Here is a 16,954-nt window from a genome sequence, read left to right as displayed (position 1 = left end):
AAAATCGCTATCAATTAAAAAGTCTTTCGAATGTAAACTTCGTAACAGTTAATCTCAACGGACCAATCAGCGAACCGAGTTTTGTAGAAGATTACTCATCAACGGACCCTTTTTAACGAAAGTGCAAATTCTCGAGAAAAAAAGTTGATGGTTTTAATGATTAGAATTAAGAAAAGTAATGTCTTTATAAATATAAGGAGATTGGTATGATTGCCAATGAGACAACTATTCACAAGAGTAAAAATGACATGGATTTAAGCAGTTATACTAGGTCACCGTGCGGACTTCAACAATGAGAAAAACCCATAACTTATATAAACTATGAAAGGCACCGACATGAAAAACAATTCAAACGAGACAACTAACGATCTAACTTACAACAATTCAATTTACCAATAACAAATATGACAGACATGAACTTTATTATAAAGTTTTCAGGGTCAGTTAAACAGCCTTCGCGGCTGTTTTCTGCTCTTTGGTCGGGTTGTTGTCTCTTTGACACATTCCCTGTTTCCAATTTCAATTTTATTTTGGAGGATGTAAACCCTTAAATTTCTGATACATTTATACAAGTATTGGCCTCACTGTGTTATTAAATAATAATTACATTAGATGTATGTTTCATTATTATACCTTATTTTGATTGGCTAACAGCAATCTCGCGTCATTCTTCATTTCAAAATGAATTTCATGAATTGTAACATACATGATGACACACGTTTCCACAATAAAGTGCACAGGTAAGTAAAAGGAAAAAAATGATAGTAATCGTGTTTTCATGATCATAGCGAAAAAATGTAATTATAAGTATTGAATGCTTCTTTTAGAAATTTCATAGGGTTGTAAAAGCGTTGACCGTGCGTTCATTTTTAGAATGAAGCGCTTCCGCACTTCATACAAAATGTACTTCGGTCAACGCTTTTACACCCCAATGAATTTACAAAAGGAAGCATTCAATTCTTAAATGTAAAATAGTATTAATATTTGGTTTTTCTTGTAGCGCTGTCTTCAGCTTAAATTTATGCTTTCATGCCACTTTTACTCAAATCCTCTTAGGCATATGGATATGTATACCTGATGCACTAAATGTTACCCCTAAATAAATGTATATTTAAACACATTCTATAAGGCTGTTACACTTGTAAGTAATTTTTATATTTTCAATACCTTCTTCATTTGTTAAACAGAGTTATGTTAGTTTTTATACAATTTATAACCATATTCAAGTCGTTGGTAAGCTGGATAATTTGTTTACACATATGTAAAATTTGCAATTGATCTTGAACCGTTTCTATGGGATAAATCCAGACCAACGGACTCTTCTATGTTACTCAGTACAAAAGTAGATCAACGAAGTGAGCCCATGATAAACTGAATGATGTTCTTGACTAAATCACGTACATTTTTCGATGAATAATTATAATTGGGAAAACAATATTCTATTTTCTCTTTTGAAGAATATGACATTTTGATAATGAATTAATGGCATAAGTAAGGTGTAAAATTACAGAAATAATATTAGCAATTGTGTATGAACTGTTGATTTTACAGTTTTACCTTTTTTCTTTAATATAACCTAGCTAATATATGAACGAACAAAATAGAGTTAATCAGCATTTCTTCTAAATATAATCATCTTTATGCTAATTTAAAGGGGAGGCATACGTCGTCTAGCAACGTCTATTAGTAAATGTTACATATTTGTATTGTTTATTGTTTAATTATTTGTATTTGTATTTAAAGTAGCAATCCAATTGTTTGGATTTTATACTAATAAAAAAAATATCTTATCTTATCTTGTCTCGTACACGTTTGTCATAAGTATACACAGATGCTGGTTAATCAAATAAAACTAAATATCGATTTCACAGTGTACTGTTAGGAACGCCTACATTTTATTGTCTTTTCGAATGCATTCATGTACATTATAACTAAACTCTTATCAAAGATATAAATATCTGACATGGCTTTGACCCGGAAGTGTATTTGTTCATAAACATTATAGCAGTAAGAATGTACACGTAGATTGAAAGTAAGTTACCGTTTCTTTTCATTTATAATGAATACACATCATAGACAGTACTGTTATTAATAAAACCATACAGTCTTTATCCGAAAAGCACAGTGTCATCATAATAAACAACATCCACTTCATTATGTGCATTTGTACTTTGGTTGATCATAGTTGTCTCATTGGCAATCATACCACATCTTCATAATTTTATAATGACCTAATATATATATACATATGGAACGCCATAGCTGTCTTATGTGTCTTTTTTATTGCTTTTCTATTATACGAAGATGCTTTTCTATTATACGATGGTGGTTTTCTATTATACGATGGTGGTTTTCTATTATACGAAGGTGCTTTTATATTATACGAGGGTGGTTTTCTATTATACGAAGGTGCTTTTCTATTATACGAAGGTGGTTTTCTATAATACGATGGTGCTTTTCTATTATACGATGGTGCTTTTGTATTATACGAAGGTGCTTTTCTATTATACGATGGTGCTTTTTTATTATAATAAGGTGCTTTTTTATTATGTGATGGTGGTTCCCGTGATTAACCGGAAGTGTGGAGTTTATTTGAAAAAGGGACGGACCAATTGCTAATGAAATATGAAAAAAAAAAAAATCAAGAAAATCAATTAAGTCTTTAAAATGAAATAGTTAGTTCAACATTTTTTAAGTAGATTTTGTATCGCTTAATGGAGTCAAAAAGCGAGACATAGGTATGCTGTTTCCGGCGGCGTCAACAATGCATTAGTTTGTGATTAGGTCTAGTTTATGGTGAAGCCCTAGTGACAAGTTAAAGATATTTGGTATGCAGTTGTATTAGTATTGACATATCTCATTACCATGGAGATTATTGGCCATGCCCCCTCAGTTATGGTCTATTGACTCTGAAATTATTCCTAAGAATCATGTATCAGTTTGTGATTAGGTCAATTATTGGGGAACCAATAGTGGTAAGTTAATGATACTTGGTAAGGAGTTGTATAAGCATTGGCATATCTTATTTCCATGGAGATTATTTAGCCCGTCCCCTCAGTCATTGTCTATTGACTGAATTTTTTGTTTAGTTTTTATGGAGCCTGCGACTTTTGTCACAGAAAGCTCGACATATGGATAGTGATCGGGCGGCGTTAGCTAACTTATTAAAAGCTTTATATTTTAGGTGGAAGACCTGGATTGTTCATACTTTGTATATAGATGCTCAATGATACTAAGTTTCCGTCTGTCACATGGCCTATGTTCTTAACCCAATTTTCATGGTTCAGTGACTGCTTGAAAAAAAAGTTATGATTTTTTGTAATGTTAATTTCTCTCTTATTATGAGTAATAGGATAACTTTATTTGGTATGTGCGTACCTTGTAAGGTCCTCATGCCAGTCAGACAGTTTTCTCTTGACCTCAACCTCATTTCATGGATCAGTGAACAAGGTTAAGTTTTGGTGGTGAAGTCTTTATCACAGATACTTTAAGCAGTAGGTCCAGTATTTTTGGCGTATGGAATGATTGTAAGGTTTACATGTCCATCTGGCAGGTGTCATCTGACCTTGACCTCATTTTCATGGTTCAGTGGTTATAGTTAAGCTTTTGTGTTTTGGTTATTTTTTCTTATACTATAAGCAATAGGTCAATTATATTTAGTGTATGGAATAATTGTAAGGTGTACATGTATTTCTTGTTTGGTTTATATTACCTTAACCTGATTTTTATACTCATGTTTATGTGATAGTTAGGCTTTCTATTTAGGACTATCACATATTATCAATGTTTAGTAAAGAAGGCGAGACATTTCAGTGTGTGCACTCTTCTCATGTATTAGTTTGTGATTAGGTCAGTTTATGGGGAACCACTAATGGTAAGTTAATGATAATAGGTATGCAGTTGTATACGCATTGGCATATGTCATTTCCATGGAGATTATTTGGCCCCGCCCCTCATTCATGGTCTATTGACTTTGAATTTTTTGCTTAATTTCAATGTATTTGTTTGTGATTAGGTCAGTTTATGGGGAACCACTAGTGGTAAGTTAATGACAATTGGTATGCAGTTGTATAAGCATTGACATATGTCATTTCCATGGAGATTATTTGGCCCCGCCCCTCAGTCATGGTCTATTGACTTAAACTTTTGTGATTAGGTTGGTTTATCGGGAACCACTAGTGGTAGGTCAATGATATTTGGTATGCAGTTGTCATAACATTTGTTCACCTCATTACCACAAAGATTATTTGACCTTGCTCCCTCAGTTATGGTTTATTGACTTTGAAATTTTGCTTAGTTTACATGTATTAGTTTGTGTTTAATTTTGTTTAAAGGGAATTATGATAAGTCAATGGTATTTGGTATTAGCATTGGCACATCTCATTTCCATGGAGATTGTTTAGCCATGTACCTTCAGCCATGGTTCATTGACTTTGAATATTTGCAAAACTTGCATGCTAAAGTGTTGCTATTTTAATTTCAACATATGCATTATAAAAATTACCAAAAAGGGAGACATATCTCTATGATAACAGTTTATTTATTTTAGTAAACCTGACTGGAGGAATTTCAGTAGAAAAAAATCTATTTAATTTGAATTTTCTGTGTTTGATATCTTCATACCATGACTCTAAGTTTTAAAAAGGTATCTGGTGGGGGGGGGGGACATTCCCTCCAGACCCTCTTAGAAAATTTCTCGCATTTGGCCCTCAACAGTGATACTACTAAAAAAAACTTTTAAATTAGATAAACACCTCTGCGTTATAGATGAGCATCACCACACAAGTTGGAGACTGTTCTTAGTGGGTGAACGGTAGAAGATGCCTTGAAATGAAATTTAGCTCAAGTTCAAGATAGGTGATACTCCTATATAGCCAAATTTAATCACTGGAAAGCATTTTCGCAAATATTAGCATTGATTTCATTACATCAAAAATGGTTTTAACCCAAGTCTAATAGTAAAAATAAGTACATTCAGCTACATACTAGTACCTCGGACAGTTTCGAAAAGTACCTGTTCGCTAAAGCTTGCCGACACATTTTTTTAAAATCAATGGACTTGTGTACTCCCGCAATACTTGTGACACAGTAAAACCTGTCTAAACCGAACCGATTATAGTTAGTTGAAGTGGAGATATATAAAACAAGAGATTGGAAACTCTGAATATTATACAATAGAAAATTGAAGAGATTTCGGTCTGGAACATTTTATGACAAAATGAAGTTTTCATATTATCATGACAATATTTTGAAACTTACTAAATAACAAAGTATTGAGGGCATGTGTTGATTTTTTATACTTCTTTTACAACTTCTGTGATCGGTATATTTAGATATCTTGTTAAGTTTTTGAAAAATTAAGGAATATTTCTGAAAACTTAACTACTTTCTTTCTCTATATATGACTCTTATACATGTTATATTCTTATCAAAGCATGTGGCTGCGATATTTCTCGAGATTTCACAAAGTTGCTTATCTCTAGTATTATATGTCTCTGGTTCAAGTACTTTTTAATTTGGCAAATTGTAAGATCAATGACTTAATATTCAGGACACAATTAATGATTTTCAGTTCAAACACAAACATTTAAATATTTGTTCATTATCGGCCAAATTCTTTAAATGCATGTAAAAGTCACAGTTACATAAGTTTTCATTTAAAGCATTACCGAAGAATTTCATTTAGCTGAACCATGTAGCCAACCTTTATATATAAAAAATAAAGATAAAACAAGGAATGGCAATAATTCGATATAAAACATCAAAAATAGAGACATACAGCGACAACACAAAAAGGAAAATGTACAGAAGGTAGAGAGAAGTCCCGACTTGGTACAGGCACTCTGGCAAAACTTGGCAGAGTGGTGGGGTTGAACCATGTTTATGGGTACACTAACCTTGCCCCTCAATCTACTCGACTTCCTATCAAGATTCGAAAGACGCGCAGCAAAAAGACTTGCACAATACAATTGCCAACTCAGCGTCCATATAAGTTAGAAAAATTGGTTATAATAAATACTAAAATAGTAAGAGGATATACAGATCTGTACATTGTACATGTACTACCTCTACACAAAATAATACAGTTACATATATCCAATATACCACTGTAAAGCTTGAAGTTGATGAAAAGTCATGGGGTTTTATAAGATTAAGTATATAAAATAGTTATGCAGTTATTCATTTACGTTCAAGATATGAAGGAAATTTAGTAAATTACAAATAAGTTTTAATAACCAGTTTAGTTATTTCTTTCAATGACTTCCAAACATTCAAGATAATAATCTATTCCAAAGTTAGTATTGCTTCTTATCAATTGTCGAGTTGAATCCAGCCTGCATTGATCACTTATCATGTGTGCAAGGGGTCCAAATATTAGTCTCTCGCCCTCTTCTACATCATTTTGATCCACATAGCCTTCAATTCCATAATCTTGCAAACTTGCTTCTCCTTCGGTAATTCCTACGGCATTTTGAAGTTGACCTGAAGTCCACAAGTTCAATGGAGATGAATTAACAGTGCGTAGTCTATGACCAGCCCATGCCTCTGCCAAAAATTGAAGCTTCCTGTTTAGTTCGTCCATGAAAACAAAGTGGAGAGCAGCTAAGTTTGTCAGTTTTAGTGGGTCTAGATAACCTTCATCTTCCATGAAATAAAATAAGTTGTAAAAGTAACTAAGCACACCTTCATACACATCTCTCCATAGTCTCTCAATCCGTTGATTATGAGTGCTTTTTCCCCGTTACCATACTGTTGGGCCTTTTTGAATCAACATGTAGTTTGCCACAGAAACATTTTCCAATCCTTTGTCAGACCTAACTTTATTGGGTATCCCATACTTTGCATCACCGGAGAAGAAACAATCCAAAACTGTTCTTGATGTGTTGTTGTCGGTACATTTTAAAAATGTTATCAATCGACTAAACCCGTCAATGCTACCTACAATAACAAATCTCCACCGGACAAGTTTATGATTTGTATCTATGTGCCAGAGGTGATTTGGACCAATTACATTGTAAACACGCCTATTAGGCCTACCAGTACGTCTCGCCTGTACACCGGCGGTATCTAATCGATGCATACACTCCCTAGTCTCCATCTCTGTACTCTTATGCCTTTTAATAGAAGCATCTGTTGCAATAGTGTTTCGCCACACAATGGAAACTCTTTCATTATTTGTCCAAGTGTCAAGTCTAAATCACTGTCATCAATTTGTGTAAAATTCATTTTGCTTAATCCAAACTGTGACATTCTTCGGTAAATGGTGCTTTCAGACACGGACAACAATTTAGAAATGTCGGATATTTTAAATCCATTTTCAAGAACAGACTTTGGAATATCAAATTTCGGAGGGCCGAATTCAGAGTTTATTTTATTAGGGGCAGACGTTCCATATTTTACACATTCAGTTCTTAACTTAATCATATCTGCCCTACTAGATACACCTAATATTTCAATTTCATGTGTCGAAAGCCTACATACAATGTCTGGAGTGATTTTCTCTCTCTCAAAGTTTAGAAATGCTTGCTGCAAGTTTAATTTCTGTAAAACGTTTAACATTTTAGTATTCACAGCCATGGCCGCCATGTTGGTTCGGTGACATTCAAATACACGCCACGCTTCCGGTTAATCACGGGAACCACCATCACATAATAAAAAAGCACCTTATTATAATATAAAAGCACCATCGTATAATAGAAAAGCACCATCGTATAATAGAAAAGCATCTTCGTATAATAGAAAACCACTTTCGTATAATAGAAAACCACCATCGTATAAAAGAAAAGCACCTTCGTATAATAGAAAACCACCTTCGTATAATAGAAAACCACCATCGTCTAATAGAAAAGCACCTTCGTATAATAGAAAAGCACCTTCGTATAATAGAAAACCACCATCGTATAATAGAAAACCACCTTCGTATAATAGAAAAGCAATAAAAAAGACACACAAGACAGCTATGGCGTTCCATATATACATATACAAAATTCTATTCTCGACATAGCTAGGTAGTCATCTGACATCAACAACGTTCAACGATACGAGAAAAATAATTTCTAAGTAAACGTTATTATTTTCTACCGTATAATGTAAAGTTAGCAGACGTTCAAACTGAGAAAATTATCATTGCAACAATAAGAAAATTGAAAGGTATATGATTTTTTGTTGTTTCGTTTATAAATGTGTATTTTTCTTGTTACAACATTTGGTATTCAATCAAATTCTTACAGATTCTGTTGTTGCAGATAATAATTAAAAACTAGACCAAGTGATGCCCCCGCACTCCACTCTGAAGTAACTGTATTATAACAGAGACAATCATTTGACAATGTAGGACTTTCTTTGCGATATTATTGTGTCTGGGAGAAACATTTAAATTGTGCCCCCGCAGATGCAAAGTGTTATTTTAAAATACACAAAGGTGAGCATGGGAGCACATAGATCTATGGTTCACTGTGGGAGGAGTTATCCGGAAACGCTATGCACCTCTTATGCAAGTTTATACTCCAAAAATGACAAAGTTCAACTATCTCCCAAAAGAGCAAATATTAATAAAAATCAAAACCCGGACCACATGCATATGCACCTTCAATATATGTACAAATAGCCAGCAAAGTGAACACTTTTAGCATTCAAACTATAGGAGGAGTTATCTGTAATAACTATATACCCATAACGGGACGGACTGACAGGCAGACGGAAAGGGTAAAACAATATGCCTCCCAACTTATAAAAACACACAATTTTTCTGACAAAAACGACGGAATGTCAACATGCTTTCTCTATTGGTCTAAGGCATATGAAGATATTAGGAATTACCAAAAATATTAAACGATACATCAATTGAAAACATACCACATCAGCAACCAACAACAGACTTCGAAAGAATAGACGTATGCACAGATAAACAATGTTCAAGGAACAACACATGGTCCAGATTAACTGAAAAAGAAAGGCGAAAGATAGCGAATGGACATTCAAACTCACAAGTCGAAAATAAACTGACAACGCCATGGCTAAAAAGACAAAGACAAACAGACAAACAACAGTACACAAAAAAACAACATAGAAAACTAAAGATTGGGCAACACAAACCCCACCTAATATTTGGGGCGATCTCAGGTGCTCTGGAAGGGTAATTAGTACAATCACTAAACGATATGGTTGGAATAAACCAGTCTTACATGCATATACAAACCTTCCCTTTTGCACATAATAACCATGTTTCAAAATAGTAAATACTTAATAAAAAATCCTGTATATTCCATTTTCTAACTTGCATACATGTATCTTGAGCCCTGCTGTTTAGTAATACGTAACACATCTTCTCGAGTCAGCGGAGTTAATTACTTGTACAAGTGATTTCAAAAATCACTGATTTGCTTGATTTTGGGTTTTGCATACAAAATTTGTAATAAAGATGTTTTTAAGGTGTTATAAGAGCCATTTGCAAAATATAACTTGACTATCATCGAAAATAAAATCATACTAGATAACCGAAGCGCTCGGGGCTCTAGAGTAAAAAGATCATATAGCCAGCCCATGGTGATTTATCTTATGCATGTATTGTTTCTTTGTTGACTATTGTGAATAAGTTATTGGACATTTTATGACACAGTTTGTAAGATATTTTTTCACAATAATGTTTAATATTTGTAAATATTACCTCATGAGTTTGACTATGCAAAGAAATCTATTCAAACTGGTTCAAGGGGTGCCGTGAACTTGTGGTAAGTTGTTATCGCTTGCTCCAGGTTGAAGGTTTCATTGCGACTTTTAGATGATGAACAGCAATCTAAATGCTTTTGCTTTTTTCATGCACGGGTAATGATTTTGTGTCAGGAAAAATAATAATACACCATTCTCTTACTTTTAGAAAAGGGGTGTTCATTCCTCAGGCGCCTGTGGATAAATCTATAGTAAGAATCAATGGCAATATATTGATCGATGAAATGCAAATCATTAAAATGCACATAATAGATAATCATTAGTCTCACAGCTTTTTACGCTTTCATTGCGAACTCATTGATATCCTACGCAATCATATGATGATCTTCAGTTTTGTATTTGTACATATAATGCATTGAAGAAAGTATAACATTCTGCACTTGGTATGAATGTGTTTTTTGTTTACATTTATAACCAACATCAATTGTTTCTTCTTTTTCTTTAGATGGGCGATTCCTGGAATCCTAGCTTCTCTGATAGCGATTCAGATGATAATCCGATATATGTTGCCAGAGATCCAAGAAAAGACAAGCATTTTGATCGTAAACAAGAATTGCTGTGGAATTGCAAAGGAAAAGTCGGAAAATTCGGGCAAGGGAAAGATCCACTGGTGATTGCTGTCATTGGACCTCCCGGATGTGGAAAATCATCATTTCTTAATACCATATTTGCTGCCTTCAGCCATGATCATTGGTCTGAACACGCAAAGTATGGAGAATTTGGTAGGAGAGGGAAGCAAGTAACAAGAAGACTAAAAAGGTTATTTATTCGAGTTATAAAATTTATGCTTATAAGACACAATTTAAAAAAAAAGAATTGTTGATATCTTTTATGGGAAAACAGCCCTGAAGTATATCTTTGTATGAAAAACCAGCCCTGAAGGATATCTTTGTATGTTAAACCAGCCCTGAATGATATCTTTGTATGGGAAACCAGCCCTGTGTGATATCGTTGTATTGGAAACCAGCACTGAAGGATACCATGGCTTTGTATGGGAAATCAGCCCTGAATGATATCTTTGTACGGGTACCTAGCCCAAAGTACTATTAAGTTATCATGCATATAACTGAAGGGGATAACTATGGGTTAGGACCATAACTGTTTCATCAGCAATTTGCTGGTAAATTCAATTTCTTTTCTTTTCTTTTTAAGAATACACTAAAAAAGAATTGAATATATTTATATTTAACACATCCTTTTTATTTATTAGAATTTTCTCTCTTGAATAAATTAAGTTAAATTGACTAAAGACCGTACCGTGACCGATAGATGTTAACTTCTACGTCTTTTGGTATTTGGTTGAGAGTTGTTGCTATGGCAATCATATCGCATCATTTTGTTTTTATACGACCGCAAAAATTAAAAATTTTTTGGTCGTATATTGGTATGACGTTGGCGTCGTCGTCGTCCGGCGTCGTCGTCGTCGTCGTCGTCGTCGTCGTCGTCGTCTGGCGTCGTCCGGCGTCGTCCGAAGACACATTGGTTTTCGCACTCTAACTTTAGTTTAAGTGAATGGATCTCCATGAAATTTTACCATAAGGTTCAATACCACGAAAGGAAGGTTGGGATTGATTTTGGGGGTTATGGTACTCACAGTTAAGGAATTAGGGGCCAAAAAGGGGCCAAAAATAAGCATTTTTGTAACTTCCAGACAATAACTTGTGTGTAAGTGTATGGATCTCTCTGACATTGTACCACAAGGTTCCATATCACAAAGGAAAGGCTGTAATTGATTTTGGGGGTAATTGCCTCAAAATTTTAGGAATTAGTGGCCAAAAAAGGGGCAAAAAACAAGCATTTTTCTAGTTTCATGACAATAACTTGTGTGTAAGTGTTTGGATATTTCTGAAATTGTACTACAAGGTTCCATATCACAAAGGGAAAGCTGGAATTGAGTTTGGGGGTAATTGCCCGAAACGTTTAGGAATTGGGGGCCAAAAAGGGGCCAAAAATAAGCATTTTTCTAGTTTCCAGACAATAATTTGTGTTCAAGTGTATGGATCTCTCTGAAATTGTACTGCAAGGTACCATACCACAAAGGGAAGGCTGGGATTGAGTTTGGGGGTGATGAATCATAAGGGGGTTCAAAAAATTTGGGGGGGGATTTTTTTTTTTTCTTTTTTTTTCTTTTTTTCCTTTTTTTTTTCTTTTAAAATTTTCCATTTTAAGTTGGTTATTTCTGATTAATATTTAAAAGCAAATAATAATGATATGGTAGGAGATACACACCAAACAGGATGTGTAAATTATTATCTAATAAGTATTGTGCAATAGCAAGAAATTTTCAATTGCACAGTATTGCACAATAGCAAGAAATCTTCAATTGCACAGTATTGCGCAATAGCAAGAAATCTTCAATTGCACAGTATTGCGCAATAGCAAGAAATATCCAATAGCACAATATTGCGCAATAGCAAGAAATTGTCAATTGTACAGTATTGCGCAATAGCAAGAAATATTCAATTGCACAGTATTGTGCAAAAGAAGATACTTCGTATAAATTGCTTATTTCTTGATCAATTTCAATGGGGTTTTATTCTTGAATTCTTGGGGTTCTTTAATATGCTGAATCTAACCGTGTATTAAGTTTTTGGATTTTGGGCCCCGTTTTTAAATTGGTCCACATTGAGGTCCAAAGGGTCCAAAATTTAACTTTGTTTGATTTCATCAAAAATTGTATTATTGGGGTTCTTTGATATGCTGAATCTAACCGTGTATTTAGATTCTTAATTTTTGGTTCCGTTTTCAAATTGGTCTACATTAAGGTCCAAAGGGTCCAAAATTAAACTTAGTTTGATTTTAACAAAAATTGAATTTTTAGGGTTCTTTGATATGCTGAATCTAAACATGTATTTAGATTTTTGATTATGGGCCCAGTTTTCAAGTTGGTCCAAATCGGGGTCCAAAATTAAACTTTGTTTGATTTCAACAAAAATTGAATATATGGGGTTCTTTGATATGCTGAATCTAACCATGTATTTAGATTTTTGATTTTTGGGCCCCGTTATCAACTTTGTCCACATTGAGGTCAAAAGGGTCCAAAATTAAACTTAGTTTGATTTTAACAAAAATTGAATTTTTAGGGTTCTTTGATATGCTGAATCTAAACATGTATTTAGATTTTTGATTATGGGCCCAGTTTTCAAGTTGGTCCAAATCGGGGTCCAAAATTAAACTTTGTTTGATTTCATCAAAAATTGAATTCTTGGGGTTCTTTGATATGCTGAATCTAACCATGTATTTAGATTTTGGATATTGGACCATAATAGGTGAATGTCCAATTTAAAATTTTTAAGTTCTTAGACCACATTCATTCTGTGTCAGAAACCTTTGCTGTGTCAAATATTTAATCACAATCCAAATTCAGAGCTGTATCAAGCTTGAATGTTGTGTCCATACTTGCCCCAACTGTTCAGGGTTCGACCTCTGCGGTCGTATCAAGCTGCGCCCTGCGGAGCATTTTATTATATAATGTCAAGATTGATTGAATGATAGTTGTTTTCTTTCCGCCCAGTGTCAAATACTTCATGCATGTTTAGGACAAGCACATGAAACAATTAATACAATAGGTAGGATTTGCAAGGTAGGGATGGACGGTGATGGAGGACATACATGTATTTATATTCAAGAACATATGCGTATAATAATTTTAAATTTAAAGATGATGGTCTGTATTGCCTATGTATGCCTTCAAGATGTTTATAATTTCATAATCTTTAAAAATGTAAGCATACATACAGTAGCTGGTCTCCAACAATTTATAATTCCAATACAAAAGAAACTATATAGCATACGTAAAAACACATTGGCTACATAATAAAACCAAACCCCCCCCCCCAAAAAAAAAAAAAAACATGTAAGAAAAAAAAACTCTTGCTTTTCCTCTTTGTCTATTAAATATATTTGAATGCATAACCTGTTTCTGTTATAATTCAGATAAAATTGTTTTATTTCTGCATTTGCTTTTCAAAGAATGCTTATTCTACCCTCTGTTTCAGTTTCCAAAAGAAAGATTACTACAAAGACAGAGATGAATATCTTTTGCCAACGTTTCTTGATATGACAGGATTTGAAGATGACGACGCTCCATTGAATAAAGAACTTTTAAATATTGTTTTATGCGGAAAACTGAAAGAAGGAGAAGAACTTCATGACGTGATAAAATATGGACAACATTTTGGTGTTAATGCTGTCAAAGAAAAGTATTTTGGTGGAAACTATTTTGGTATTATTCGAAAACAAGAAAGCAGGAATCCTGTTTCGAAGCTTTTAGATTTTTCTGTCATTGAGAATAGGGAAGAGTATCTTCGAGTGAATAGAATTTTTGTTGTTTGTTCGGCAAACCCAGATCAGCCCTTACCAGAAAATCTGTTTGAAGCCATCACTGATATTACCAACAGAGAGAGAGGTGAGTTCATCACACTCTAAAACACTGAACTTATATACATAAAATGATAATAATTTTATAAAAACTTAGAAGATGACAAGTTGAACTAATCTATAAAGACCAAATGACATATATTTAAACAATCACAGGTCATAGTAAGGCCTTCGACAATAATCAAGACCAATGCCGTATAGTCAGCTATAAAAGGCACAAGTCTGTCATATTTACACTACAACAATGAATTCGAATAACAGATATGACAGATAGCAACCGACGACAACTATTCAGTTTGGATTACATGTAATTGGCTTGGCACAGACACATAAAGAATGTGGTGGGATTAACCTATTTGTGAGTTCTAACCCTTCCACCTAGACCAGGACAGTGGTATAAAAATCCATCATAAGAGCAATCAACAGTTGGAGATGGAGTGACTCATCAGATCGGTACGCTTCACAAAAAATAAATAACAAAAAGACAAATTTAAAGACACAAAGATCTAAAAGTTCATTTTTTTAATCTGCTTTTCTTTTCCAGATATTACCTTATATGGTGTTCTCACGCAGGCAGACAAATACAAATCTAGAGATCAAAACGTTTTGAAGAGAGAAAAGAAATTCATGAGGGCGCTTGGAATTCCAAAGAATCGTTTTGCAAGAGTCAAAAATTACTGTCCGGATATAGATCCGAAACTGACATATGAAGATACTATTATACCTTCCTTAGATGTACCTGTATTGCGGCTCATGAGACAGGTGAGATTTATGCATTTAGTTGTTTTAAGCAACTTACTGAATTAATGCATCATTTAATGTCTTGACTCTTAATATATTCATAGAAGGGGTTTTCAATATCTTGTTTATGTTATAATTATGAATTTTGCAAAGATTAATCACTTCTGATCAGTTGTGTGTGTAAATACGGATTAAATTATCTTTGTACACACGACTTAATGTTAATATTATTAAAAAAAAACGCATTGAAAGCCAAATTTTCATTTCCTGCTTCGGTTTGCCAATTCTAGAGATATAAAGCGTTTACATGTTATTTTTGTTTTGTTTAACTAATGTTTTACGTATTTGCAATCCCTAATAAATAGATTGTGTTAATTTTCCCGTCGTAAACCAAATGAATTTTCAAATTCCGCACTCTATTAATCTGATCCAGATTTAAAAAATTTTTTTTTGTCTTTCAAAATGCACTTGTTAATTTAGAACAGCTGTCACCCATAAATATTAATGTACCTATATAAATACAACTTTTCCTTAAGATTGATCAAATTTCTTTCATTTTTCTTTAAAAGGTTGCAAAAGCTTTACCTTTCATTAAGCATATCATTTTCAAAAGTTTATTATCTGATATTAATGTTGAATTCTGCTCTTTCTTTAAAATTTTACTTGATCTGTTTTATCGTGTTGTTTCATATGTCCATTTTATGCTCTCTTTAAGGTTTTGACTGCAGAACCAACAGACCAGGACTATGAGCATCGTAGAACCAAGAATGGGAAGTATGTGCCTAATTTGTCCGAACCGTGGGCTGCATTCAAAGCAGCAGTAACTGTTATATTATTATTGTTTATATTATTTGTGCTTTTTTGTAGGAAATAAATTGATGTGAATTAAATAACTTTGACAACTTGATTGTTCTATATGAAAATGTGTGTAAAAGACATCGACTAAACGACTGAAATTCTTGTTTTATTTATTCATAGATGTTTTATTGAATAGAGGAAATATGCTGTATTAATTTCAGTAAACAAAATCCCAGCACACACACTTTACAAACCCAAATTATTTTGATATTTTTTATACATGTGCAATTTAAACTCGAGAAAAGTATACATTACACTTAACATACTTCAAATTGAAATGACCAGCGCTCTATATATGTCTTACAATAAATAGCGGACAATTAGATCACCGGAAATGTACAGTTTTAATTACATGCTTGTTCTGTTTAAGACCTTGTCTATTTTTGCAGACGCTCTGCGTCAAATCAATCAAGTATTCAAAACCTTCTTACCAGCAAGTAAGAAAAAAAAAACACGTGCTGAGTTAGGTATAGTATGTTTTATGATACAAGCTGTGTGTGCACTTAGTTACATTAATTTTGTCTTGTTTATTTCATATTTGAATCATGGAGTAGCAGCTCTGCGCCTGATACAACCTTTGTATACCGCATACTGAACATTACTATATGCTTGTTTCACACTGTTTTGAGTGGATTAACCCACTCTGATTTTATTAATTTGTTTTTTTGGGGGGGGGGGGGGGGGGGGGGGGTTGTAGAAGAAGACCCAAAATAAGCGGTGAAGGATTTGTTCACTTGTCAGCAGTTTACATTATTATAAATACAAAATAATAACACCAAAAAACTTTAATCCAATCAAATGTACAAAATATTGTATCGGATATGATCGGATTTAATGTTTCTGATTTGATACAATGCAGAAATATCCGGGAAAAAACCCCGCCATTGTCGGAATATCATCTGAGGTGAGCCTATAAGTTTCTTCAGTTCTAAATTTTGATGTGTAAATTTAAGTATTTTTTTTAGTACAATTGAATTTTGTTTGTTTGTCTAATTTTTCATTTGTTTCTGCCCATGTTTGGAGAAATTTTGTGTTGAACGAGATATTGATGTATCCTTTTATTGCTTAAATTCTCAGTTTCAATTTTTTCTTGGTTTGTAACAATACATGATTTGTCAAAATGATTTGCTTTTGATTTGACGGATTCTTTCGTAGCTAAAATCTTCAACGATAACGTTGGTATTGATTTTTTGACTATCGAAATTTCTTATTTCCAATTATTTGTGATTCGCAGTTTTTTTAATTA

The 16,954-nt window shown here is 33.4% G+C and overlaps 1 protein-coding gene across 1 annotated transcript; it reads left to right on the top strand.

Moving 5' to 3' along the window:
• The first annotated feature begins 1,931 nt into the window (after positions 1–1,931).
• On the top strand, positions 1,932–15,757 carry LOC127714103 (uncharacterized). Its single transcript, XM_052220064.1, has 5 exons — positions 1,932–2,032; positions 10,175–10,488; positions 13,728–14,137; positions 14,654–14,871; positions 15,566–15,757. Exons 2-5 carry the CDS (start codon positions 10,175–10,177, stop codon positions 15,722–15,724), a joined length of 1,101 nt encoding a protein of 366 aa, XP_052076024.1. The 5' UTR covers positions 1,932–2,032; the 3' UTR covers positions 15,725–15,757.
• Positions 15,758–16,954: the final 1,197 nt, after the last annotated feature.

Source organism: Mytilus californianus, unplaced genomic scaffold (assembly GCF_021869535.1).
Source record: "Mytilus californianus isolate M0D057914Y unplaced genomic scaffold, xbMytCali1.0.p SCAF_9, whole genome shotgun sequence".
Lineage (NCBI taxonomy): Eukaryota > Metazoa > Mollusca > Bivalvia > Mytilida > Mytilidae > Mytilus > Mytilus californianus.
The sequence above is the reverse complement of the archived record's forward strand: the minus strand, read 5'-3'. Positions and strand labels throughout refer to the sequence as shown.